This window comes from Calidris pugnax, unplaced genomic scaffold, assembly GCF_001431845.1.
Source record: "Calidris pugnax isolate Ruff unplaced genomic scaffold, ASM143184v1 scaffold287, whole genome shotgun sequence".
NCBI classification, from domain to species: Eukaryota; Metazoa; Chordata; class Aves; order Charadriiformes; family Scolopacidae; genus Calidris; species Calidris pugnax.
Genome location: NW_015091025.1, coordinates 101,954 through 128,429, shown reverse-complemented (window position 1 = coordinate 128,429; position 26,476 = coordinate 101,954). Strand labels below are relative to the sequence as shown.

General features: G+C 48.5%; 2 protein-coding genes across 2 annotated transcripts; both read right to left on the bottom strand.

Moving 5' to 3' along the window:
* Positions 1–2,877: 2,877 nt before the first annotated feature.
* Positions 2,878–6,077, bottom strand: CH25H (cholesterol 25-hydroxylase). Its single transcript, XM_014955862.1, has 2 exons — positions 5,435–6,077; positions 2,878–4,443 (listed from the first exon to the last, which is right to left on the bottom strand). The coding sequence occupies exon 2, from the start codon at positions 4,246–4,248 to the stop codon at positions 3,418–3,420; it is 831 nt and encodes a 276-aa protein (XP_014811348.1). The 5' UTR covers positions 4,249–4,443; positions 5,435–6,077; the 3' UTR covers positions 2,878–3,417.
* Positions 6,078–13,654: 7,577 nt separating this feature from the next.
* On the bottom strand, positions 13,655–26,431 carry LOC106896132 (putative lysosomal acid lipase/cholesteryl ester hydrolase). The gene is made up of 9 exons (XM_014955861.1): positions 26,104–26,431; positions 24,426–24,546; positions 21,008–21,206; positions 20,636–20,745; positions 19,843–19,979; positions 18,321–18,467; positions 17,108–17,179; positions 16,257–16,328; positions 13,655–15,549 (listed from the first exon to the last, which is right to left on the bottom strand). The coding sequence occupies exons 1-9, from the start codon at positions 26,209–26,211 to the stop codon at positions 15,316–15,318; spliced, it is 1,200 nt and encodes a 399-aa protein (XP_014811347.1). The 5' UTR covers positions 26,212–26,431; the 3' UTR covers positions 13,655–15,315.
* Between the last annotated feature and the right edge of the window lie 45 nt (positions 26,432–26,476).

The window sequence follows — 26,476 nt, the reverse complement described above, 5'->3', positions numbered from 1 at the left end:
ACAGCAGCATCAAAAAAGTCTCCTTTTATAGCTTCAAAGGTCTGTGCAAACATCCTCTACTCAGACATGACAGCAGATGAGCGTTTGGCAGCTTAGCTGGGAAGTCTGTGCAGCACATCGTGTCACAACATAACAAGGAAGGAAGCCAGGAGAATTTAGGAAGAACACAGAGAAATTTGGGGTTGGTTTTTGACACAGGCACTTAGAAGAGTGTCCTGCCACCCCCCTGTCTGGTAAAGCCTTGTGGTGAAGGGCAGGGGGAAATGCAGATGTGTGAACTAACAACTGTAAACTCCTGTTTTAAAATCTCAGCACCACCAATACAGAGAACTCGCTGCTCTCCCCCACACTCAGCAGGACAGTATATGCTGAACTTTCAATGAAAACAGGAACAAAAACAACTCTTATTTGCTTTATCTTCGGTTTATGCTTTTGTCTATATTTTTTTTGTGTCTATTTTTTTGTGTGTGTCTATATTTTGCTTTTCATCAAATTGCAAAGGCCTGAAGTCCCGTGTTTGTCTGGGTCTTCTTCCTGTGAGTTTTTCTCATACATACACCTAAAGTTACATTACAGGGCACTGTTACAGAAGGTGCTTCAAAGTGCACCTTAATACACAAACTGTTTCACGCTTTGGAGGCTAAATTGCCTTCAAAGCACTGGAGAAACAGGGAGAAGGGATGCCAGGGTGATGTCATGATGATGAAATACAGATACTTCTAGCATGGAATTAAATAACCCATTCTGGACATGTGCTACTCGCATTTTCATATGGCAACTAATTATTTTTTTTAATTCTTTTTTTTTAGTACGCCATGTTTGTGCACTAACGAGCCCTTAAACTGCGATTACAGGCCTGACTGGCAGGAGGTTCAGCTCAGATATAACCTGGGGGAAATTCCGTGTGGGAGGAAATGCATTCCTGGTGTGTGTCTGAAGCCCTGCGAAGGCCGAGGATGCCAGGCAGCGAGGAGCAGGCAGGACCATCGTTGCCTCCTTCCATCAGCACGTTGATCACCCTCATCGCTCTTACCCTACGCCGTCAATGCCAACTGAGGCTGGCTGCTTGACTTGACAAGAGCGAGCGTAGTTTTGCCTGCAGCTGACTAAGCTTCTGGTCCAGGTTGCCCAGAGAGGTGGGAGATGGAAATCTGAATCCCTGGAAAAATTCAAGGCCAGGTTGGACTGGGCTTTGAGCGACCTGGTCTAGATGAAGATGTCCCTGCTTATGGCAGGGGGGATGGACCAGATGGTCTTTAAATGTCCCTTCCAACCCAAACCAGGCTATGACTCTCCAACAGTAAAGCAGTTGTTATATCAACTCTTAAGCATCACACAAGAGTGGGATAATCCCTGTGGGTTCAGCTACAACCTTTCTTGTGGGATTTGCTCACCGGCTTCCTCATAGCAACAAATCCAAGTCCCAGTCAGCCTTACCCTGGCTCAGAGACCAGCAGTCCCCCAAACAGGCTGTTAGCCTGGGTAGTTACAATATGTAGTTAAAGATCTAACTCACCGAAACCACAGAGCACCCCCTCAGGATTTGCCAGGCTGAATTCAGTGGGATTTCCAGAGCTGAGAGGGAAACTTTGGCTAAACAGCTCCCAGAAATCACAGGCTCCATTTTGCCTCCTGCATCTGGTAGGAAAGAAAAAAAAAAACACAACAACAGACTTCCTTCTCTTTGTAGCACCCCCCAAAATACTGAAGATTATAATCATCAGAAAGATTGGGAATTATTTCTTTCAGCTGAATAAATGCATGGCAAAAAAAAAATAATGCAGTTTTGTATTTTTTTAAGCCTCAATTTTTGCTCTCAGGATGTGACATCTTCTTACCATGGACAAGAGGGGTTGCTCTTCTGCGTTAACCGCAGAGCAAGGATTAAGAGTGCAGCGTTTTGTACTGTTGAGGAAGATGTTTATGAAAATTATCCCCTGTTCTCAAAAGGATGCAGTGTCCAGAAGTGCTGTCCCCGCTGGAAGCTCCCGTTGTTGGAAACACTGAGGGCTCTCTCTTCCCCTGGGCAAACAGCCTCTGTAAGGTCACCTGACCCTCTGACACAACACAACGACAAAGACATTTTTGGGTGGTGATGCAGAAGGGTCCATCACACACTCTACAAATTATTGGCACTTTCTCTCTCCCCACCACTACCCCAAGAAGTTTATTATAACACAGGCTGGAAGACTGTGGGCATCCAGATCTTCTGTAGTGGCCACCAGAAGCCCAGATGGGTCTCTGCTGGGGGAGACACGGGACACCTGACCATCTCTTCGTGCTGATGTTTTTCAGTGTGACTTTGTGAGCCCACACGGCAATGAGTTACCTACTCATTGAACCTTCTTCCAGCCACAGGGAGCCACCTTGTCCTACACTTCAGCATCCTGCAAGGTAGGGTTCTGCTCCTCTGGAACCTGCTGGAAGGAACGGTCTGGTCTGTAGAAACACTCTCCATATTCCTTGCCAGGCTTCTGCGTGCAAGTTGTAATAACAATAATAATTGTTATTAATTGATGGGGGGGGGGGGAAGGAACCAACGCTCCCTTTTATTAAGGGGCTGCTTACTGTTCTGCTCTCACATCATAAATCTAGGGAAAATTATTGAAGCTTCTCCCAAATGTAATAATAAAATTTCGCCGCGGCTTTTTAAACTGCAGTCTTCAATATTCTGTTTCTACAAAATTGAAAACTATTTAAAAACAGTTATTCTGGAGAAAAAGTAAATGGTTCGCTTTTGAAATAACATGGCAATATTTTAATAAGAAAAGTCTGAAACTCAGATAGACAACATCTATCCAAAAGGAACCATACCTGTTCCTGAGATGAAGAGTGAATAAAATGAAACAGACCACAATTTTAAAAGAATGACCATATTTATTTTCTATCAAAAACAGATAGTACATCCAGGTATAAAATATAAATATAAAAATTATTGCACAGTCAGCCAACGAGCTTTGTTTGGCAGCAATATTTTACACCCTCATTGTGCAATAAAACCCCACAAAAATCCACGCTGTGTACCTTTCCTGTTTACATCATCAATCATCCTACGACAGTAAGACAATTGTTCTGGCGTATGTATAAAACCTCATACAGTGACACGATACATGCTTTATGAAAGCCAGAAAGAGGGAAAGAAGAGAGAACGTCTCCTAATGCTTCCCTGACACCTTTGACTCAAACAAATTTAAGCAACAGGTATTCACCCTCCCGCTTGCACAGACATTTCACCCAGGCAGTTCCAAGTATACCCACAAATACACATATATTAAGAGGATTTGTTATAAATAGCTATGGCTTTTATAGGCAGCTTCAAATATACAATCTTCTGTAGGTCTTTGAAAAATTAATGTCCTAGTTCAGTCTGTATAAAAAAAAAAAACCAAAGAAGAGTTCGTCCCCAGGCAGATACCTTTAATTGGAGTGTGACTCTGTGAATGTCCCAAAGAGCCTGTCCCAGTGGGTGAAGTAAGGGGCGTAGTTTGATTTGAACTTCAGGTGGTGGAGATCATGGTGTGGTGCCCCCCCGTACCAACCAAAGGGCACCAGGCGGTGAGTCGACCACGGGAGGTCGTATCCCGAGTGGTCCTCCACCGACAGCCAGATGTTCACCAGGAAGAAGATCATTTCAGTCAGAGGGTGGCATCCCAGGAGCACGGGGTTGACAGCGGCGAAAAACCCCAGCCAGAGCAATTCCCAGACGCTGGAGTACTGCGTGGTGAGAGCAAAGGTGGACACGTGCTTGTGGTGCACCTTGTGGAAGGTCCTGTAGAGCCAGGGCACCTTGTGATGCAGCAGATGCCAGAGGAAGTACTGGAGATCAAAGAGGAGCAGGCAAACCGCCACCTCCAGCAGCACCTCGGGCAGCTCGGGAGCCACCACCGGCAGATGCACTGGTCTGCAGTACCAGTGGAGAAATGTCACTGGGAAGATGAAAACCAGGTGGTGGTAGGCGCTCTGGAGGATGCAGGGCACCATCATGCCCAGCGTCGGGTAGCTCTGCGCCTGGATTTTGTATTTCCTCAAGGTGGGCAGCCTGGCGCTCAGGATGTCCAGCGCGACGTAGGGCAGGCAGAAAGCCATGTACGCCGTGAAAGAAAACACCACCGGGAAAAAGGGGGATTTGAGGAAGGGCTCCTTGGCCGCCACCAGGTCCCAGAGGGGCTGGAGACACGACCTGTCCCTCCGTCCGGCCGTGTCCATGGCGCAGTCCAGCAGCGCTCCCTGCTCCCGCCCGCAGCTCATCGTGCCCCTGGCTCTCCCGGCGGGCACAGACCCTGCCAGCCTTTATCTAGCCCGGCTCCGCGGAAATCTCCGCCCATCAGAAACCCTCCTCACTGAGTCAGAGCCGCCGTTAAAGAGAAAGCTGCCTTTTCCTGCGGGACACCGCGGGGAGGAGGCGTCCCCATCTCCTGACGGGGCTAGCGGGGTGCCGGGAGGCTCCACCGGAGGAAAAATGAGCAGAGAGAAATGAGAAACGCAGAGAAACACAGAGGAACACAGAGGAACGCAGAGAAAGAGGGTAGGATCCTCCTCCACTCCACGTGAAGGACCTGCACACGCTGGAAGAACTGCTGTCTCTCACTAACATCAAATCGTGGTGTGGTTTGTTGCCCTTTTCCCTTCCCAGGTAAGGAAATACAACATGCCGTTGTGTTTTGCCCTGTCTGCTGCCGAAGGTGTGCGTGTCCCTAACCCCAGGGGTGACCCGCGGGTGCTGGGTGGGCAGGGGGGGTGTGCAAACACACAGTTTCCTAACGAACCCTCGGGTGTGCAACAGGCTGAGGAGACACCTGACTCGGGAGCCTGATTTCCAGCCTGACTGCGGCGGTGGTGACTTATCTCCACCTGCCCTTGAGGTCCAGGTCTCCTTGACACTCCTGTGGCTTCTCAGCAGGGCAAAATCCACCTGACTCAACCCTCAACCAGATGCAAAATTGAGCCAACAACTTCTGAAGAACCCAACTATGCCCCGGCTGCTGGGATGGACACAAGGTACAGCCTCAGGGTGCTTCCGAACAGGGACTTGGTGAAAGGTGTTACTGCATTTTTGTCAGTTGGGTTGACGGTTGGACAAGATGATCTTTAAGGTCCCTTCCAACCTAGAAGATTCTGTGATTATGACACTGTTCCCTCCACACCTCAGCAGCTCCTGGAGCAACACGAGATGGAAATCCTCCTGTCTCCCAGTCTCACATTGACATACGTAATGCCAGGGTCTGCTGGAGACACCCGTCTCCTCCTGCTCAGCAGCCAGAGCCCAGCAGCTTCCCCCCCAGCATTTCCATTTGCTCTAGGTGTTTTAGGGGTAAATGACGTGGCTTTGATTTCACCACTAAGGCATCACCTCTTTTGTGCTGTTAGAAAGAGACCGACAAAGCTCTGACCGTTCAGGGAAACGGCGCTTTCCATCAGCTTCCTCTGAACTCACCTCTTTTGTGGGCACAGCCTTCAGTCTAATGTTGGAAATGAGCTCAGCTTCCTGGATGCCTTTATGAGCTTGTTCAGACGGTTTTAGGTCTTTGCTCTTCAGAAAAGCAATCTGATGGGGGGGGAAGTGGGAGACAGAGTTTCCTTGCCTCTCGGTAATTAAGAAAGATTAATTAGCAGTGACCTTTTCTGAAGTACGCATGGACTTCTAACAGTTAAGTTTGCTTTCAGCCTCACCTATCTTCTCTTGGAGAGGTTCTGCTCTGAAGGAGGTGTGGATTTTGCTCTCTTCTCAGACTCGGGGGGGTTTGTGAAGCAGTGACCCCCCCGTGCTGTGATGGGGACACTCAGGAGTCAGTTGCTGGGCACAGGTACGGCATGGCCTTCACACACCCACCTGTGGCACAGACATTGTAGAGACAGATTGTGATTTTCTGCTGCTCTGAGACTGTTCTGCTGAACTCAATTACTTCAGACTGTCAAACGCAGAGAAACTAAAACCCGGCAAGACACTAATTTAATGGACGAGGATCTATATCCAAGAGCTGCATTTCAGTCTCCTGGTTGCATTTTATCCCGACCTCCATTTCACAATGAGGACATGAAAAATGCATTTGTAACTCAGTAACGTCTGGGTCAGAAAATATTCTTCTGAGAGATGCTTTCTGTTGATTTATGGAGTTACGGTCAGAAATTAAGCCTCCCAGGTGGGACACGTGATTCTCTATTTTATTAGAATTATGTAGGGACCACATTTATTCCAGCACATTCCCCAAATCTGCCTAAGGGGAGACGGGCAGAAATAGCTCTGCTGCCCTAAGACACTGCTCCCACTAATCCCTAACAGCCACCCCAAGTCTTGAGGAGTTTTAGAACCACTGCTGCCCTACCAGCTAAAATTTAAAGAGCGGGCATCTTGCCTGCAGGTTAGATCACACAGAAATATTCTTCAGTCCCTTAAGGGAAAATAACGGAATTTTGCAGTGGTATTACTGGTATATCCCTCAATATAAAGCGAGGTGCAAGGAGAACTTACCTGGGTGGCCGTGGCACCCATCTGCTGGGCTCTGCGGGCTCTCCCCGGCCGGGTACCGATCCTGGGGCATCCCAGAGGGAAACCCCCGATTCTCCCGAATCCCAGCTCCAGCCGTTGGGCTCTGCCCCCACAAAGCCCTTATCACCCCCTTCCTCTCGGGTTTCTTTGTCGGCGCAAGGTACAAAGTGAAGCCAAGACAAAAGCGGAGGCAAATCCTTTCTGAGTTCAGCAGCACAGCCCCAGCCCCCTGCGCTCAGCCAAACTCCCCCCGCGGTACCAGACTCTGAACGGGTCTCTCAAAAAACACTCCCAAAGCCTCCTGCTACAGCGCGTAGGTTGAAGGGCACATAGTTGGGAAGGAGGCCCCGCGAAGGGTCTCAAATAGATTCCACATGAGCAGGAGCCGCCAGCACCTACCCCCGGCGGCGGGGCTTAGGCAGGAGCTAAACACGGGACGGGCAGGAAAATGAGGACAGTTTAGCAGGAGGGAAACCCGGGATGAACGCGCTGGAAGGAATGTCCCAGCAGCAGAGACGGCGTTTCCTTTTACCTCCTCCTCGTCTCCCGCTCGGTGGGGCAGGATTGAGCCCGGCCGGGGCTGCAGCGGGACGGCAGCCAGAGCCGGGGGGGGCGGAGGCAGCCCCTTCTCTCGTTTTAAATTAAATTATTACGCTAGGGAAAGAAAAAAAAAATCAAAAACATCACACTAAATGGGGGGTGCTCCCATCCCGACTCACCTCCTCCAGGGCTCACCCGGGGCGGCAGGAGGCGGACACCCCGCTCCGCGGGTGCGGATCTGCGCGGGCTCCTTACGCCCCCTGCCGGCGGCTCCGCTCCGCGGGAAACAGCCCCCCCAGCGCAGGCTGCGCCCCCCCCGAGGGGTTTGTTAACCCTGCGGCTCTGAGGGTTATTGCTCGGGCGGTGCAACGCCGGGGGATAGCGAGATACAGGACTGGGGGGGAAAGAGGCAGGTTTGGGTCTTTTCACGTCTTTTCACCCGGGGTCTCCCTCTGCGCGGTTACTGGGGGTCAGGTCAGAGATCATGGAATCGCCCAGCCTGGGAGGGACCTTTCAGATCATCAAGTCTGAAGGGACCTTTCAACCATCAACCCAGCACTGTCCAAACCACCACTGACCCATGTCCCTCAGCACCACCTCTGCCCGGTTTGGAAACCCCTCCAGGGATGGCGACTCCACCACTGCCCTGGGCAGCCTCTCCCAAGGCTTGATAACCCTTTCAGTGAAGAAATTGTTCCCAATCTCCAATCTGAACCTCCCCTGGTGTAACTTGAGGCCATTTCCTCTTGTCCCATCACCTGTTCCTTGGGAGAAGAGACCGACCCCCCTGGCTACACCCTCCTTTCAGGGAGTTGGAGAGAGCAAGAAGGTCTCCCCTCAGCCTCCTTCTCTCCAGGCTGAACACCCCCAGCTCCCTCAGCTGCTCCCCATCAGACTTGTTCTCCAGACCCCTCCCCAGCTCCGTTTCCATCTCTGTACCTGCTCCAGCCCCTCAGCCCCAGGATCTGAATCCCAAGGAGGGGCACGAACCCCTGCTCTTCACATCCCAGGGGAGCAGCCCGAAGCCCATGCTGGGTACACTGGGATGAAGAACACATTCCTTTCAGTTCTGATGAAAACCCTTAGCCTCAACACAAACCACTTCTCTTAACAACCACATTTCTTAATCAAAATATTCACCTGCCCAACCAAGCTCCACTGAAAAACCTCTCCAGCCTCATGGAAGGGATTTTCCTGAATCCTGACAATGGCTGGGGATGGGAAGCTGCCAGCAAAGCAAATTGTTAGTTCTCAAGCTTTACCTTATCGGGGTCAGTTTTCAAAATAATTACCACTGGGAAAAGATCCTAAAATTCTCTCACTCACAATTTGTAATTCTGCAGTGAGAGAGTGATTTGCATCCCCTACAGCCACACACAGGGCTCGTGTCTGGAGGAGTCACAACGTGACACAGACCCTTTGCACCGCGGTGTCCTCCAAAAATGGGACTGAAGAAGTCACCTTACAGGGGTGGTACCGTCCAGCCAACCTTCTGAGGTTTTTATTTCCTTGGGGATTTCCATGAATCCTCTCTGCAGGGCAGCCGTGGCAGAAGGATTCTGTTCCTATAAAGTTATCTGGGATGGGGCTGTACTGAGCGCTCCCGGGACAGGCAGTGCTGTGGCACCGAAAGGCAGCAGACACTCCAAACGCTGCCCTTACAGGAAAACCTTCCACCAAGATCCATGTTTTATCATAAAACCTATTCCTCCACCAAGGTTTCTCTCTCACACCTCCTGGGTTAGAGTCATTTGTGACTTTTCCTGGTATTGAGGCAGCCTTTTCTGTAAGGCACATTCACCATAAAGAGTAATTGACAGAAAAGTGGCTTATTTTGCTCCCAAGAAAGCTGTTTCTCTGGCAGGGCCCACAGGAGCTGTTTCACCCCCACTCCCCGTGCCGAGGCACTTCTCTGCTGTCTGAGTTGCCGTGCAAACCTCTGCCAGTGTTGTCACCAGCTCCACAATCACTGAATGGAGTAAAAATGCTCTGCAGCTCCCGGAGCCACCCCCGCTCCAGGGAAGTGGAGAAACCCCAAAACAGCCTTTGTGTGAAGGTCCCACTGTTCTGGCTTTATTCCCAGGCTGGGGTGGGGGTGTGTGTGTCCATCAGCTGATAAAACAGAGGGTTTTATACACCCCACACATCTACTGTGCTCAGAAAGGTACCGCCTGAGCACTTCTTATCGAAGACACCAAAGGCCAGAAGCTGGGGATCACAGCAAACGTACCCGGGCAATTATTAGTTCCCCACCTCACCATGTAATTAAACGCTATTCATGAGATTACCAGGAGGTGCGTTAAGCAATCCAATTAGCCACGGTTTAAGGCTGTGCCACAAGCAGCTTTCCACCCTGTCACTGTCTGAAAGGAGCCTCACCTGGAGGCCTAGAAAATGACTCCGTCTCATGAGCAGGTACTTACAGCTGGGACCTCGTTTAGAAGTCTGAGAGAAGTCCCCCAAAACAACACCAACGGCCTTTTAGGCTCAGGAAAAGCCTCTTTCAGGACAAAAGTAAACTGGAAGCACACTTGGCTGTTGTACTTGTTCCTTGTACTTATTCTATGGAGGAATTATTGTGAAAAGGACTTCTAACAGTTAAGTTTGCTTTCAGCCTCACCTGTCTTCTCTTGGAGAGGTTCTGCTCTGAAGGAGGTGTGGATTTTGCTCTCTTCTCAGACTCGGGGGGGTTTGTGAAGCAGTGACCCCCCCGTGCTGTGATGGGGACACTCAGGAGTCAGTTGCTGGGCACAGGTACGGCATGGCCTTCACACACCCACCTGTGGCACAGACATTGTAGAGACAGATTGTGATTTTCTGCTGCTCTGAGACTGTTCTGCTGAACTCAATTACTTCAGACTGTCAAACGCAGAGAAACTAAAACCCGGCAAGACACTAATTTAATGGACGAGGATCTATATCCAAGAGCTGCATTTCAGTCTCCTGGTTGCATTTTATCCCGACCTCCATTTCACAATGAGGACATGAAAAATGCATTTGTAACTCAGTAACGTCTGGGTCAGAAAATATTCTTGTGAGAGATGCTTTCTGTTGATTTATGGAGTTACGGTCAGAAATTAAGCCTCCCAGGTGGGACACGTGATTCTCTATTTTATTAGAATTATGTAGGGACCACATTTATTCCAGCACATTCCCCAAATCTGCCTAAGGGGAGACGGGCAGAAATAGCTCTGCTGCCCTAAGACACTGCTCCCACTAATCCCTAACAGCCACCCCAAGTCTTGAGGAGTTTTAGAACCACTGCTGCCCTACCAGCTAAAATTTAAAGAGCGGGCATCTTGCCTGCAGGTTAGATCACACAGAAATATTCTTCAGTCCCTTAAGGGAAAATAACGGAATTTTGCAGTGGTATTACTGGTATATCCCTCAATATAAAGCGAGGTGCAAGGAGAACTTACCTGGGTGGCCGTGGCACCCATCTGCTGGGCTCTGCGGGCTCTCCCCGGCCGGGTACCGATCCTGGGGCATCCCAGAGGGAAACCCCCGATTCTCCCGAATCCCAGCTCCAGCCGTTGGGCTCTGCCCCCACAAAGCCCTTATCACCCCCTTCCTCTCGGGTTTCTTTGTCGGCGCAAGGTACAAAGTGAAGCCAAGACAAAAGCGGAGGCAAATCCTTTCTGAGTTCAGCAGCACAGCCCCAGCCCCCTGCGCTCAGCCAAACTCCCCCCGCGGTACCAGACTCTGAACGGGTCTCTCAAAAAACACTCCCAAAGCCTCCTGCTACAGCGCGTAGGTTGAAGGGCACATAGTTTGGAAGGAGGCCCCGCGAAGGGTCTCAAATAGATTCCACATGAGCAGGAGCCGCCAGCACCTACCCCCGGCGGCGGGGCTTAGGCAGGAGCTAAACACGGGACGGGCAGGAAAATGAGGACAGTTTAGCAGGAGGGAAACCCGGGATGAACGCGCTGGAAGGAATGTCCCAGCAGCAGAGACGGCGTTTCCTTTTACCTCCTCCTCGTCTCCCGCTCGGTGGGGCAGGATTGAGCCCGGCCGGGGCTGCAGCGGGACGGCAGCCAGAGCCGGGGGGGGCGGAGGCAGCCCCTTCTCTCGTTTTAAATTAAATTATTACGCTAGGGAAAGAAAAAAAAAATCAAAAACATCACACTAAATGGGGGGTGCTCCCATCCCGACTCACCTCCTCCAGGGCTCACCCGGGGCGGCAGGAGGCGGACACCCCGCTCCGCGGGTGCGGATCTGCGCGGGCTCCTTACGCCCCCTGCCGGCGGCTCCGCTCCGCGGGAAACAGCCCCCCCAGCGCAGGCTGCGCCCCCCCCGAGGGGTTTGTTAACCCTGCGGCTCTGAGGGTTATTGCTCGGGCGGTGCAACGCCGGGGGATAGCGAGATACAGGACTGGGGGGGAAAGAGGCAGGTTTGGGTCTTTTCACGTCTTTTCACCCGGGGTCTCCCTCTGCGCGGTTACTGGGGATCAGGTCAGAGATCACGGAATCGCCCAGCCTGGGAGGGACCTTTCAGATCATCCAGCCCAACCATCACCCACCCCAACGCTGACAAACCCACCCACGTCCCTCAGCACCACGTCTGCCCGGCTTGGAAACCCCTCCAGGGATGGGGACTCCACCACTGCCCTGGGCAGCCTCTCCCAAGGCTTGACAACCCTTTCAGTGAAGAAATTGTTCCCAATCTCCAATCTGAACCTCCCCTGGTGTAACTTGAGGCCATTTCCTCTTGTCCCATCACCTGTTCCTTGGGAGAAGAGACCGACCCCCCCTGGCTACACCCTCCTTTCAGGGAGTTGGAGAGAGCAAGAAGGTCTCCCCTCAGCCTCCTTCTCTCCAGGCTGAACACCCCCAGCTCCCTCAGCTGCTCCCCATCAGACTTGTTCTCCAGACCCCTCCCCAGCTCCGTTTCCATCTCTGTACCTGCTCCAGCCCCTCAGCCCCAGGATCTGAATCCCAAGGAGGGGCACGAACCCCTGCTCTTCACATCCCAGGGGAGCAGCCCGAAGCCCATGCTGGGTACACTGGGATGAAGAACACATTCCTTTCAGTTCTGATGAAAACCCTTAGCCTCAACACAAACCACTTCTCTTAACAACCACATTTCTTAATCAAAATATTCACCTGCCCAACCAAGCTCCACTGAAAAACCTCTCCAGCCTCATGGAAGGGATTTTCCTGAATCCTGACAATGGCTGGGGATGGGAAGCTGCCAGCAAAGCAAATTGTTAGTTCTCAAGCTTTACCTTATCGGGGTCAGTTTTCAAAATAATTACCACTGGGAAAAGATCCTAAAATTCTCTCACTCACAATTTGTAATTCTGCAGTGAGAGAGTGATTTGCATCCCCTACAGCCACACACAGGGCTCGTGTCTGGAGGAGTCACAACGTGACACAGACCCTTTGCACCGCGGTGTCCTCCAAAAATGGGACTGAAGAAGTCACCTTACAGGGGTGGTACCGTCCAGCCAACCTTCTGAGGTTTTTATTTCCTTGGGGATTTCCATGAATCCTCTCTGCAGGGCAGCCGTGGCAGAAGGATTCTGTTCCTATAAAGTTATCTGGGATGGGGCTGTACTGAGCGCTCCCGGGACAGGCAGTGCTGTGGCACCAAAAGGGAGCAGACACTCCAAACACTCCCCTTACAGGACAACCTTCCACAAAGATCCACGTTTTATCATAAAACCTATTCCTCCACCAAGGTTTCTCTCTCACACCTCCTGGGTTAGAGTCATTTGTGACTTTTCCTGGTATTGAGGCAGCCACGTTTACCTTTTCTGTAAGGCACATTCACCATAAAGAGTAATTGACAGAAAAGTGGCTTATTTTGCTCCCAAGAAAGCTGTTTCTCTGGCAGGGCCCACAGGAGCTGTTTCACCCCCACTCCCCGTGCCGAGGCACTTCTCTGCTGTCTGAGTTGCCGTGCAAACCTCTGCCAGTGTTGTCACCAGCTCCACAATCACTGAATGGAGTAAAAATGCTCTGCAGCTCCCGGAGCCACCCCCGCTCCAGGGAAGTGGAGAAACCCCAAAACAGCCTTTGTGTGAAGGTCCCACTGTTCTGGCTGTATTCCCAGGCTGGGGTGGGGGTGTGTGTGTCCATCAGCTGATAAAACAGAGGGTTTTATACACCCCACACATCTACTGTGCTCAGAAAGGTACCGCCTGAGCACTTCTTATCGAAGACACCAAAGGCCAGAAGCTGGGGATCACAGCAAACGTACCCGGGCAATTATTAGTTCCCCACCTCACCATGTAATTAAACGCTATTCATGAGATTACCAGGAGGTGCGTTAAGCAATCCAATTAGCCACGGTTTAAGGCTGTGCCACAAGCAGCTTTCCACCCTGTCACTGTCTGAAAGGAGCCTCACCTGGAGGCCTAGAAAATGACTCCGTCTCATGAGCAGGTACTTACAGCTGGGACCTCATTTAGAAGTCTGAGAGAAGTCCCCCAAAACAACACCAACGGCCTTTTAGGCTCAGGAAAAGCCTCTTTCAGGACAAAAGTAAACTGGAAGCACACTTGGCTGTTGTACTTGTTCCTTGTACTTATTCTATGGAGGAATTATTGTGAAAAACTCAGCTTTCTGGCTTCTGTCCCAAAGACTCATGTGTGCCCGTGAAACAAGAAGTGTGACACAACACATCTCCCAGCTCATCCCACCTTTATTGCAATATCCCAAGCTTAACACAGACACCACAGGTGGCCCCTGCTGCCTCCCAGCCCCTCGCCACCCCAGGGAGCCTCTTTGGATTCCCAAGGAATTCCCTTCTGGCACAGCAAGGGGAGGCACAGGCGGCTGCTACAGGCATAAAGCAAACCTAGGTCCTGCCCGGAGTCCTCGCTGAAATATCATCAACCTTTTTCCTTAAAGCCTGAGGATTCCCTGAGTCTGAATTAGGAATAAAAAACAAACTACCCCTCATTTATGGCTTATGCATCTTTTTGCCATTTTTTTTTAATTTTGTTTTTTTTCCAAAAAGTAAGCTTGCCGCAGTTTAAAACCCGCTATTTTCTATGCCGTGTAGAAAAGGCTTCTTATCCTGCTGGAATTACAGCCAGAAGCCTGGGTGGAATGCAGCAAGCACGGGACAGAAACCATGTCCTGGCCTGAGGCACCCAGCCCTGGAGAGGGCTCCTGCATTTGGCACTTCTCTGCAACCCAGAGCAGCCAAAACCCTCCGCACGCTCAGTGGGGAGAGCAAGGCACCACAGACCATTACAGCCCCCAGAGCAAACCCTCTCCCCCATTACATCAGGGTTTAGCCCCATTTTGGTGTGAAAAGTGAGAGAAACAGGAACTGTGGTTAATACTGCCAGGCCCCACCAGGGCTCCCCAACATGACGGTGACAAGCACCGTAAAAGCAGCTAAAAAGTCAACAGAGCTCCAAAGCAGCAGGTGATTAAGGGGAAAAGCCCACAGGAATTAAATCACTCAAGCTCTAGAATTAACACTTTGGCTCTTCCCCCGCCAGTGGTTTACTGGGGCAGCTCGTTCCTTACTGGTCAGTGCAAAGGAAACAAAACACGAGTCCGTGACATCATTCTCCTCGAAAGCCATAAGCTACTGACAAAGCCACCTGAAAGGGGTGTTTCTTTGAAGAGCTCCTCCTGTTCCAGGAATCCACGAGGGCAAATAACAACCCTCATCCACAGCTGGGGCGTGAAACACAGAAGGCTCCAGGGACACCGTTGAATCAAAAAATACACAGGGATGAATCAGTCCCAACATCGGAGATTTCAACCGACAGCGGTGACCTTCTCTGGCTTCACCACAGCTCTCCTGGGCAGCATTGAAAGAGGGAGTCATCCGAAGAAAGCCAGCTTGGACTAATGGCTAAAATAACAACAAGGCAGCAAAAAGCCACTAAGTGCTTTTTAAAGTACCAGCACCGAAGGGGTGAGTGCGGGCCGAGGGGCACTTCCCACAGGTACTCAGAAACCACAGGGGTTTACGCACAGCAAAAATACTGTCTGGTTTAATTGCCAAGCACCTGGGGCACTGAAGGGACCCCCTTGTCTTTCAGACACGTCAGGAAGTCTCTGTGCCCACGACATGCCACGCTGCTGGGTTCTGAGTACCCCCCCACGGGGTGCAAAATCCACAGGGAATCCACTGAGGATTGCTGCAGGAGTGAGAAATAATACTGAGAAAAACCCCACCAAACATTGAATCTGATTCAGTAGTCACTGCTGGCATTTTAAAAATGCATCATAAATAAGCAAGGTAGCGTTATGGCCAGGAAAAGCAGGTGTTCCAAAAAGATTAATTCCTGGTGAACTAATGCTCTGAAATACTAAGCCGGTTTAGAGATACTTCCTAATCATGTTAATTATCTCGTTATACATGCGGTAAGGTGCATCGAGGCCCCAGATGAAATCCAAATGTTCCCACTCTGGAATGTTTTTGTGGTAGACCAGGTTTGTGATCTGGGTGAGCAGCATCGCGACGTCCTTGGGGTCGGCCAGCCAGTCCTGTCCACCCGTCCACACCGCCGTGGGCACCGTCATGGCCTTGATTTTGTAGAAGGGGGGAGTGGACTGAGGAGGGGGAAAGGGAAGACCAAAGCATTAGAACGAGCAAGTCTTCAGTGTGATGTGACACGCGAGGAGAATGTTCCAGAATCGCATTTTCTCTTCCCCTCTTGGGCAGCCAGAGGTGGAGATGGAGCCCTGACTCCACAGAAAGTGTAACTCCAGGAGTTACTCCAACATTACAGCATGCACAGCAGTAGACAAATGGCTTGCAGGGCTTAGAGGACAGCAGGTAGCTGGAGAACCCATCCCATTCAGGTTATTTCTAAGCCCTAACCAAATAGTCAGAGGGATTGCTACTCTGACAGTACGATACCGAGATCTTTCCCAGGCAGTACAGTGACAAAGCAGTAAAATATTTTCAGTATCACACACAGCAACTTAGAAACCAACACAAGTGGAGAGGAAACAGGCTGAGGACAAGTGATATGGAATGGAGAAGTGCAGAGTGCCACCTCATGGACCTCCTGAGGAACAACCCTGAGGAGCAGTGTGCCGCCACAGCTCCCAACCCTCCTCACTAAGGACTGCTCCAGAGCTCCATGGCCCCTTCTGGGGTTTGGTTTTTTGTTTTTGAAAAGGCAGGTCTCCAGTCTGGTCACTGGACAACACTAGTGACTCTTTAAGATGCAGCAGAAACACAGTACCCAGAGAAGTGCCCAAGAACATTTAAGACACTCAAGAATTATAACATCTCCATAAACTATGTCTACCTGGTTGTAGTGAGCCATATTCGCAGCCTTGCTTCCCCAGTCATAAGCTTTGAGTTCCCCAGTCTTCACAGCCTAGAAATAAGACAAATATTCACACATGCAAAGAAGAACTTCAACACTTCTACTGCAGGAATAAAAAAAAGTATAGGTCCTCTGGAGAACCGACACAAGAAATGGGGAGATACCAAAAATTAACAAGGACAAGTGTCACAGGGGTGGGAAACATTAACATTCACTGCCATTAGACTTTGTCCCTTAAGACTTCACCCTCCTTCATAGCAATGGCAGGAAAGATTAAGGAAAACAGTTCAGTGTCCCCAAAGCCAGGATGTGGCAGCTCCATGCTAACTTCTGGGACATTCACCTTGCTGTCTAAATGTCTATGCTTCATATAACATTTATATACATACCACACCTCAGGCACAATGGCATTACAGGCGTGAAATCCTGCACTGAGGTGAAATTCTAAATACACTAATAAAATAGAAAATGAAGCCAAACAGGACAGAACAGAACACCTGCTGCTTCTCACAGGCTAAATATATCACTTGTAATCAAAAGGGGAACAAATACTCGCTGCAGCATTTCTGAGTGAAGTTACTGTGTTGTATCTCCTGTTGGCCTGAAGGACACTCATCTGTCTTCAGAGACCCAGGGGAGAGGATGAGCCACCAAAGCCACCGCCAGCGAAGCAGCCGCAGTGAACAGTTGCTGTTCTGACAACTGGCAGCTCCAGAATTCCACCTGGGCTGAGCTACACCCAGATTTGGGCATTTTAGCCCATTTAATTATCAGAGACATCGATATTCTCCAAACAAGACAGAGTCATAGGTAGATTGTGGACACTCTACCTGGCTCCAGTGGATCATGTTTTGTACAGAAGTCCCCGCGGGGCAGTGTGTTGAATACACGTCCACTCGGCTCTGCAACCAGAGAATTAACAGGGTTTACCCAGCACAACCATTATGGCTTCTTGAACAACTAACAGAAAAAATTCCATTAAAACCATTCTAAACAAAAGTTAACTGGAGCCATGTATACAGATGAGGTAAAAGGTTGAAACATTTTGGGAACTACTTACAATTAACTGCAGAAATTTAAAGCTGAGCTTTAAACTTGATAATGAAATCCCTCAAGTATTTTTTATATATTCAGAATATCTTTTTAGAAGTGCTAGCATTTTAAGAATTGGGAACACGTTAACTCATATTTAGATGGCCCTCCAGAGAAACCTCACGTTACTCTACATCTAAACCAGCAGCTGTCGGGCCAAAGTGACTCTGAATTTCATACACCTTGAGTTTAGAAGTACAAAATACCCAGCACAAACCTAAATCCCTTTTAAAACCATGAAAATGGCATGTCCTGGGCAAGAAAACATCAGAAAACTGCATTTTCACCTTGATATAAAATACAAAAAAAATGTACACTTGTGCACACAGGTTGGTGAAAAAAATAATGCTAATTCTCTGTCACTCCAATAATAAAATCCTCAGCCTCCATCCACCTGTGGGTAAACTGATACCAGCTTCTACACAGTTCAGGGAGTTTACTAAATAAAGAAGGAAATCTTTATTCTTCACTTTAAGAAGCATTATGAAAAAGGCAGTCTCAGGCCAGCTGCTGGTAACCACCTTTTAGAAAACAAACCACATCCTACGAACAAGCCCTTTGGACCCAGAACCAGAGATGAAGCCATCAGCAGGCTCCGAAATCAGTCCCAGAGGAAGTAGCTGCACATGTCCACTGTTGTATCTTTAGTCTTCACCTCGTTGTACAAGGAATTAAATACATGCACCATTGTATTAATTCACTTCTCTTACCCACTTCCCCAGCAGATCTAAAATAATCTATTTTAGCTTTCCAATAACATTTTAAAAGGTTAATCCTATCCATCCAAGCTGGGAAACTACATCCATACCGAGGAAAGATTAATCCAAACTCAGTATGATGAAGGCAGTGTTGTTTCTCATTACACAAAAAGGCCCATCAGTGCAGCGATACACAGGCCATAGTGCGCTAGAGGAGAAAATAACTCAGCTATGAGAAGTCACCAAAACATACCATATTCAAGTTTCTCTCATTAAAGCCACAGAGAAGAAAGAATATGTTGCCACAAAGGTCATCAAGTATTCTGTGGGTGCAAACGTGGGTCGCAAGCCACTTCAGCAAGTAATTCTGAGGGAGGAATTGTTTCTTCCCAAACATGTCCTGCAAAACAACAAACACGTCATTACATAGAACCACCCGGGTTTAGTTTTTTTTATACTGCAACATTATTGAAGTCATTCTTTGCATTTGCACTGGTGACAGGAGTGTCACACAAAAATGATGTATCTTGTTTACAGGCCAAGGAGAAGGCCATGGTTAGTGCTGCTGCTTGAAACGGTGCGGCCATCACCCCCACAAAGATCACATGGCAACTGGGACCATCATTAAAGAATTCAAAACCTCACCCCAAATTCTAATCCCTTTTAAATTCACTATTTTAACAGGAGTACTACACGGTTTCTTGTCATCTGAACTGTTTAAGGCTGGAGTATTTTAAGCTGCACCTGCTCACATTAAATGGTCTTGTACCTGCAACTCCCTCCCTTCACACCATGGAAGAAGATCCAGCTGCGTGAGCTGCAACGGCCACTTCCTCTCCATGGGTATTTTTAAAACACCCAAGGATTTGGAAATGGCCCCCTGAGAACTTCCCCAAAAGTGACCCAGCTCTTCAGAGACATGCCTGATCCCCGCGTTTGTCACCTCCTTGTACTTCCCCACTCCACTTTTCTGCAAGTCACCATGAGAACTGAGTTCCTCAGCACCACGAGAACATCTGCCCAGGGCATGGAGCAGCTGCTACTCTCGTTAGACAAAGCTCGTTAGGCAAGGGATGGGAGACCCAAATTGTGAGCACAGCTTTGTGTAACTGCCTTTGGAGCAGAGACCTAATACTGCAAAGAGACTGGTAGGCCAGAGAAGGGTTTATCTCAGGACAAACAGCCCTGGGTGGGAATCTCCAGGAGCGGTGGAAAGGAAAGGGATGGTTAAAAATGAGAGAGAGGAGGGTGTCCACAATGTCACACTCCCTCTGTTCCCGGGGAAAGGTAAACTCCTCCAGAGCATGAGTCACTGCAGCTAAATAAAGCTGCTGCTCTTAATCACCCCCTGCAGGATCCTCTTCTAAGACTAACTGGTTAATTGTGAAACAAATCTGTTAAAGTTCACAACTCCAAAGTACTCCGTATAAAGCCATCACATGGCTCTGCTAAAACAGACCAACCATTGAATCCACCATGTGATTCCTGTAGCTCAAATTCTAGAAACATGTACATGGGAAAACATAATTTTCTTCCATCTATTAAGTTGTAATTGTAAAATACTGCTTTAAACTGATGCAAATTGCCTCATTAAATAGCCATAAAACCAGAAAAGCCCGCTGCTTACTGCATTATTATGGAAAAACCAGCCCAGCAGTTCTTGTCAAACACATTCAGCTAATCACAGCTATTCACCTTCTCTGCTCTGCTGTTTTCAATTAGAAAGGGTTGAAAAACCCTCATTTGGCCCAAAACATTTCCACTCAAATACAAACCTTGAGTAGCAGGTCAGGAAACACTCCCAGTTTTACAAGAGGGCTGGTGGCAAACTTGACTGTAGCTACTGGTGCCAAGGCAAAGAACATTTTGATTTTCTTAGCCAGCTGTGGCAAAGTTGAAAAAGCAACGAAAGCTGTAAATAATATGAGAGTAATTAACAAATCTCACTGACACAAGTTAAGGAGAATTTTACCCAGCAGTGATTCTATTAAATCTAAGATATGTTGAGTGTGCACAAGTATTTTTAGATGAATAGTTTGATTGTTGTCTCTAGGATCAGTTTAGATATTTTAAATTAATCTAGTTACTACGAAACACAAATTAAATGAGACAAATCAGAAGGATTTGGTCTTTTCTCAAAAAAAAGTTTTTGCTAACTAACCCAACACTTCCAGCTCCTTCTATCTACAGGTCTAAAAGCACCTGCAGCAGCTCCTACACACAGCAAAATATGCTGGAAATAGGAATCTTTATTCTACATGTCTGATGATTTTATTACGCAGAGTTCATCGATACACTTTAATAGAAACTGTACTGGTGGGTACCTGCCACTACAATTTATCATTCCAACAGCTTCCCACTTTAAGTAAACACAGAAAGGTTAAGTGTTTTCTTTTTAATGTTGATGAATATTCCAGAGAAGCAGCTAAAAACCAAAAGCAGAAGATTTCAAAAACACCATCTTTTTGTCATTAAACCCCATACGTGGAACTTGGTATCATTTCAAACACAATATATTCTAACAAATACATAAATATGTATATTCTGACAAATATATTCTTCACGTACCCATTGTGGTGCCCTGTGAGTGGCCAATGTAATATACTTGTTCCTGGCCTGTCTTCTTCAAAATAAAGTCCACCGAGGCTGGAATGTCGTACTTGGCCATTTCATCAAAGCTACAAAAGCAAAGATAACGAGTCCTTTGTGTGAGTGAGGTTATCAGTGTGGAACAGCTGCACACAGCTTTTTTGCATGGTGGATCAGGATATAAAGAAAACAGGACACCATACTGACCATAAAACCCCCCTTTACTGTCCCTATGTATGTGACAGCACGTGGAACCAGAAGGAAAATATCTTGTAGGTCCCCAGAGACGACGGGCAACACGGGCAAGAAGCGCGTGTGGTATCTGTAATTTCTCTCACAAGAGGAGGATACCTGAAAAGCCAGAATTCTTCTTGCTTCACGGTGAAATGGGTGTGTTTCCTGGACCAGGTGTTCCCTCTGCTGTTGCCCAGCCACACGTCGTAGCCGGCGTCCGCCAGCATGAAGCCCAGGCTGTTGTAATCCAGGTTTGTGATCCAGTTGCTGGCATCGGCGAGCAAACCGTGCTGCAGGAACACGGCAGGCCTCGGGCCTGCAACAACACAGCATTATCACAGCTCCCTGCTCATTTGGAACTCAATCATTAGAGTCAGTAGTTACTGAAAGTCTGCTTTACGTTGGCACTTTGAATATTTAATCTACTTTACCTGATCTCCTGAAATTAGCAGCTTGTATAATATTCACACTGCCGTGAAATCACATTTTCACAAAAAAAACAACTTTTTACCATTAGGAATTTTAAAGTAGCAACTTGTTTGTTTCCAAACTAGGGCAAGAGACTCCTTAAAGGTCAAAACTGACAGCAAACGTGCAATAAGCACACATGAAAAAAACACAGGAAAAGTACAGGCAGCCCTTACAACTGCTTCAAGGCCAAAAATACTCAGCAAAGTGGTCCAAGCACAGAGACAGATAAACTAATTACAGGCCTTGCCCTCCCCACATCAATTCCCATTTATATGCCACTGACATTTCTCTTCTCCAATTAAGACAATCCCAAACCAGGATTGGAAATCTCTGCACCTGATACTGATATTATCTCCCTTCCACCCCCGAGGCTCTGGCAGCATCTGAAGAGCTGTACAGGCAGCCAGGGGGGAATCTGTTTTTCCAAGGACTTTCTCCTCTTGACTTAAGTAGTTAAAAGAGCCACAGTCAAGACCCAGGTGGGATTTAGGAAGCTCCTCTCCTGACTTCCCCATTCTGAAAAGGAAAACCACCCCTTTAGGTAAAATGCAGATTTAAAAAAATTGAAGGTTTCTGCTTCCACAGAAAGGAAATAAATCAATGTATCATCCTTTAGGAGGAACATGACCTTCAGAAAATCCCCAGACTTGTCCCTTGGATCCCAGAGTAGCCCAGGTGCTTGGGGTTTGGGTGTTTTTTTTTTTGCTTTAATAACTGAAATCTGATAACGTGGTAAGTTTAGCTCAACACCAGAGATAACTCAGGAATTCACCTCCTCTGATGACACACCCTTCCACCACAGTGTTAACCTCATGCAATACTTCCTCCATTGGTAATTTAGAGACTTGGATCTTTCAGCAGAAACAGCCAAATCACAACCCTCAGTCACCTACACCCTCCACTCCGGGTCACGGCCAGAGATGTCTTCTGTGAGTTCCAACACCCAAATTAGCAATATTCCTCCCTCCAGGCAACCTTCATACTTGTGATGAGGAACTTTTTCAGTGCCTGCTTTACCCATTTTGTTAAAAACCCACATTGTGGCACACTGTCCCTGCAATCAGAGCAAACCACTCTTTATTCCGCTGCAGTAATACTTCATCGCCACCTGAACTGCATTTTCAAGCCTAACACTAAATTTGTTTTCAGCAGTGTTCACTTTCAGCTTTGATACCTTCTTCCCTTTTACTAACCTCAGATCATGCAACTTCTGTTTTGTTTTTTTTTGAAGAAGAGGCTCTCCTCAAGCTGTGACTTGCATGTTTCATAACACGGGGAGGGGAAAACTGATTAACTGCTTTAATGCTTTCATTCTGTTCCCCTATCAGCCTCCACTTTCTGCCAGTTCCTTCCTTTTTTCACTTCACCAAGCAGTCACCAGATCTGCACATGAATTGCACAATCCTGCGACAAACTGACTTGGACAATAATAATTTTTTATAACCCCTGATCCTAAAAACCCCAGAGAAATAAATAAGAAAGGCAGGTCCTTAAACTACCCTTTCTGATAGAGAACATTTTGCTCTCTCCACTGCACCCCCAAGGAGGGCTTCCATGCCATGGAAGTTGGGTTAGATTTTTAGTTAATACTAAAACCAAAAATCATTGATGTTCTCTGGATATTTTCCTCCCCCCCTCCCCTTTTTTTTTTCAGCTGAAGAACTGTAGGTTTTGTTCCAAAACATCATGTGCTACATAATTCCAAGGGATCCTGTTCACATTGTGCAGGCATTGCAAAAGCAGAGTTATGGCATATATACGCTAAGTCAGCAGTGACACAGCGTTGGTATCTCGCTGAGAAAAGATACCAAGTCTATAAAAACTTAAGATCAACATGAACTTTGAAATCTTCATTCTTCCAGGAGATCATACTTCCCCAAGTGTGCCCACTAATCCCTGTTTTTAAAATCAAAGCGCTTTGCCAAACATGAACTTGGGGTCGAGGGTGTGGCGAAGGGGAATGCAGAGAATTCCCCCAGCTCAGGAAACCTGTGTTTGCTTATGTCATCCATGAAGGACTGGACAAAATCAACAGGTACAAGGGCAGCCTGCCCTTTTCCTGGGGGCTTCTCCGAAATTTTTTTAAGTCCAGAGGCACCTCCCAGGTGTGACTGGTACCAAATTCAGCCGTTGCTGCTCAAACACACCGTTAATTCCACATGCAATGCACAAGGACAGCAAGTCAAAGCCTCTGTCTCTCCTCTCCCACACACACCTGTCTCGTTTTTAAAGCCCTGCATCACCCAGTCCTGGCAAAAACCTCCTTTGCCCATACTGCTCCCTTAATTTCACCTCATGTTCCCCCTCCCCTTCCTCTCACCACCTCCTCACCTGAATGCCCCAATATATTTTAAATGTATTGTACTCAAGAAGTTCTGAAGGGATTTTACCTTACTATATTATTTTACCTATTTAAGCAGTAAAATATGAGAGCCCAGCATTATGCACTATTGGCCTGGCTTGTACCTCATTGAAGAGGGGTTAAAACTAATTCTTGTTTTATGCAGAAATCAGGCAGTAATTATTTTGTGAACACTATAGTGGGAACTCATGTAATTTAGTTCTATTTCACCAGAAGAGGGATGTGAACTGCCCCTACTTCTGAAAATGGTCAGGCATTTTTAACAAGCTTATTTGCTATAAAGAAGCATTTTTTAAAATGGGGGTTGAAATAACCCAACGTGACAATCAATCTCTTTTCAGGGGATTTTATTATAAAAAAAAAAAACACAACAAATCTCAACCCTTATTTTCCACTTCCTAGAGAATCCAGGCCTCTAAACCCCTCAAAAAAAGCAAACAACACTGAAGGCCTTGTATTAATGCCACAAAAAAGCAAGGGCAGGGAAACAGAGCTTTCTAACTCCTCCTCCCTTCCTTTGCTCAAGTTGCCCTACACAAACCTAATCTATTTTGGCCAAAACATTCATCAATAAGACATTCTAATTGCATAGGTCATGCAGTCTTTAACCCTTTCCTGGATTATGACAGGAGCAAAAGCTTTATAAATCAAAGAGAAGATTTTTCACGACTTCCCATTTTTCCAAGCAGCCATAAATCTTACCTTTGCTCCTCCCAGGGCCTCTTCTTCCGTAAGGAATTCTGTTCACGGAAAGGATATACCCGTCCTCTGTCGTCACCTCGTACTCCTCACTCGGGTATCCCCTGAAGGTAATAATTTGACTCTGGAGGAAGAAAAGGAACCGCCTTGGAGTCAGAGTGCCAGCCTCCTCCCGTCAGGAACACCCGCCGAGTACGCGGGGATCCTTCCCAAGTTACTCGTGCCCCACTGATGGTGAGAAAGGGACTGAAGTGGTGGAAAGGAGATTACAGTAACAGGGCAAAACACCCAGACACAGATTTGGCAGAGAAACACCCAAAGTGCTGTCTGCTCTCCAGGAAAGCAGCACCTTCCAGCAACAAGCAAGGACAGCAGAAAGCCACTGGTGCCACAGCAGAAGAGGAGGAGGGAAAAGCTCATCTCTCCTGAAGGGGAAGGCTTCTTTAAAAACATTTCAGATTCATATCCTAACTTCACGCCGAATTCTCCATTATACAGAGGACACAACGTTTAGGTGATGTGCTGAAACGAACCACGTACTCAGCAGCTTTCAGACCCCAAGGTCCCACTCTTCACCTGTGCGAGCTGCTGACATTGTCACCCTGGCTCATAGTTCATGGGCCACTTCTTACTCACCCTTCTCCTCAAACCTTATTCTGCTGCACAGCTTTTAAGTGACTTCGTTGACAAGCCAAACAAGAAAATAATAATTAAAAAAAACCCACACTTGTTTATACTATGATTTCATTAATAGGTTTATCTCCCATCTCCTACAGCTTGGGCTTCATCTTATTTTCAATTTATATAACTCCACCAGGACAGAGAACCGGCTGTTTCATTGGTTTTATGACACCAACTGTGACTTAGAGTCATAAAATGAGAAAATGTAAGCACTGGAAGACAGCGTGGGAGTTCTACTCTGCAGCTGCTGGGCAAGGAAGAGAAGGAGCATTTCATTAAACAATCTATTCCTTTTAAATATATCTTTAATCACCCGCAGCAACATTAACATTCCACAACGATCTGAAGACTAAATTCCATTCAAATGCTATTAGCCTCAGACCAAATGACTACATTCAGCCCTCGAAATGGTATTTAGAGGATACTGCTGACTCGAGTGTTTATTTTCTTACAGACTTTAAGCATTTCCAGGGCGAAATACCTTCTCGCACATGTGAAATACATGGCCCGGTTTGGATGAGACAGAAGAAAGAGGAACTGATAGCGGTTACCGATAGCAAAGAGCTCCTGGGGTGGCTGTTGTGGCAGAAGGAGAATAAAGTGAAGCGAGTAAACGCCGAAGGGGAAGGAGCGCGGCTGCGGGCGGGAGCATCCTCCGGCAGCACCGGGGCGCTCCGGGAGCACCCTCTCTCCTAGCGCTTAGGAAGGAATAGCCAAAAACAGCCACAAACAGCAAAAAAGCACCCGGTCTGGCTCAGAAAACCCGTGAGGGAGATGAGCCGCCAGCACCAGGGGACGGAGAAGGAACCGAGAGGAGGAGCGGGCAGAGCCCGGAGCCTCCAGGGGCTCCCCCGGCGGCTGCGGGGGGCACCGGGCCGGGCCCGCGGAGCCGGAGAGGGGCGGCCTGGGCCCCTCCGCTCCCCTCCTCATCCCGTTACGGCCCCGGTGACATCCCCGGGCACCTCTCTCTCCCTCCCTCCGTCCCCGCCGCGCCACTCACGATGTTCATGTTCGTTTCGGGGTCCACATTCCTCCTCCCGCCGGCGAAGGCGCCCGCACCGGCGCCGCTCAGCAGCAGCAGGAGAGCGGCCGCCACCAGGCCCCGCATCCTGGGCCCTGCGAGGTGGAGAGGCCGCGGCGGAGCCGAACCCCGGCTTAACAAGCCGCCTCCGCCGGCCGTCAGTGAGGGCTGACAGGGCGAGGAGGGAGGCGGTGGCCGCCGTCCTGTCAGCGGCGGGGAGGCAGCCGCGGGGCGCAGCCTGTGAGGGAAGGGAGCGCGGCCGGGGTGTGTCCCCGCGGCCCTTGGCGCTGGGGGCGGCCCGGCCCAGCCCCACCCGGCGGCGGGACGGACGGAGAGAGGGACGGACGGGCCC

Coding starts and splice junctions, on each gene's coding strand:
- CH25H (XM_014955862.1), bottom strand. CDS start 4,248: ATGAGCTGCGGGCGGGAGCAGGGAGCGCTGCTGGACTGCGCCATGGAC.
- LOC106896132 (XM_014955861.1), bottom strand. CDS start 26,211: ATGCGGGGCCTGGTGGCGGCCGCTCTCCTGCTGCTGCTGAGCGGCGCC. Junction 21,207..24,425: donor AGGCCCTGGGAGGAGCAAAG/GTAAGATTTATG, acceptor GTGTTGTTGCAG/GCCCGAGGCCTGCCGTGTTC. Junction 20,746..21,007: donor GAAGAATTCTGGCTTTTCAG/GTATCCTCCTCT, acceptor TTGCTTTTGTAG/CTTTGATGAAATGGCCAAGT.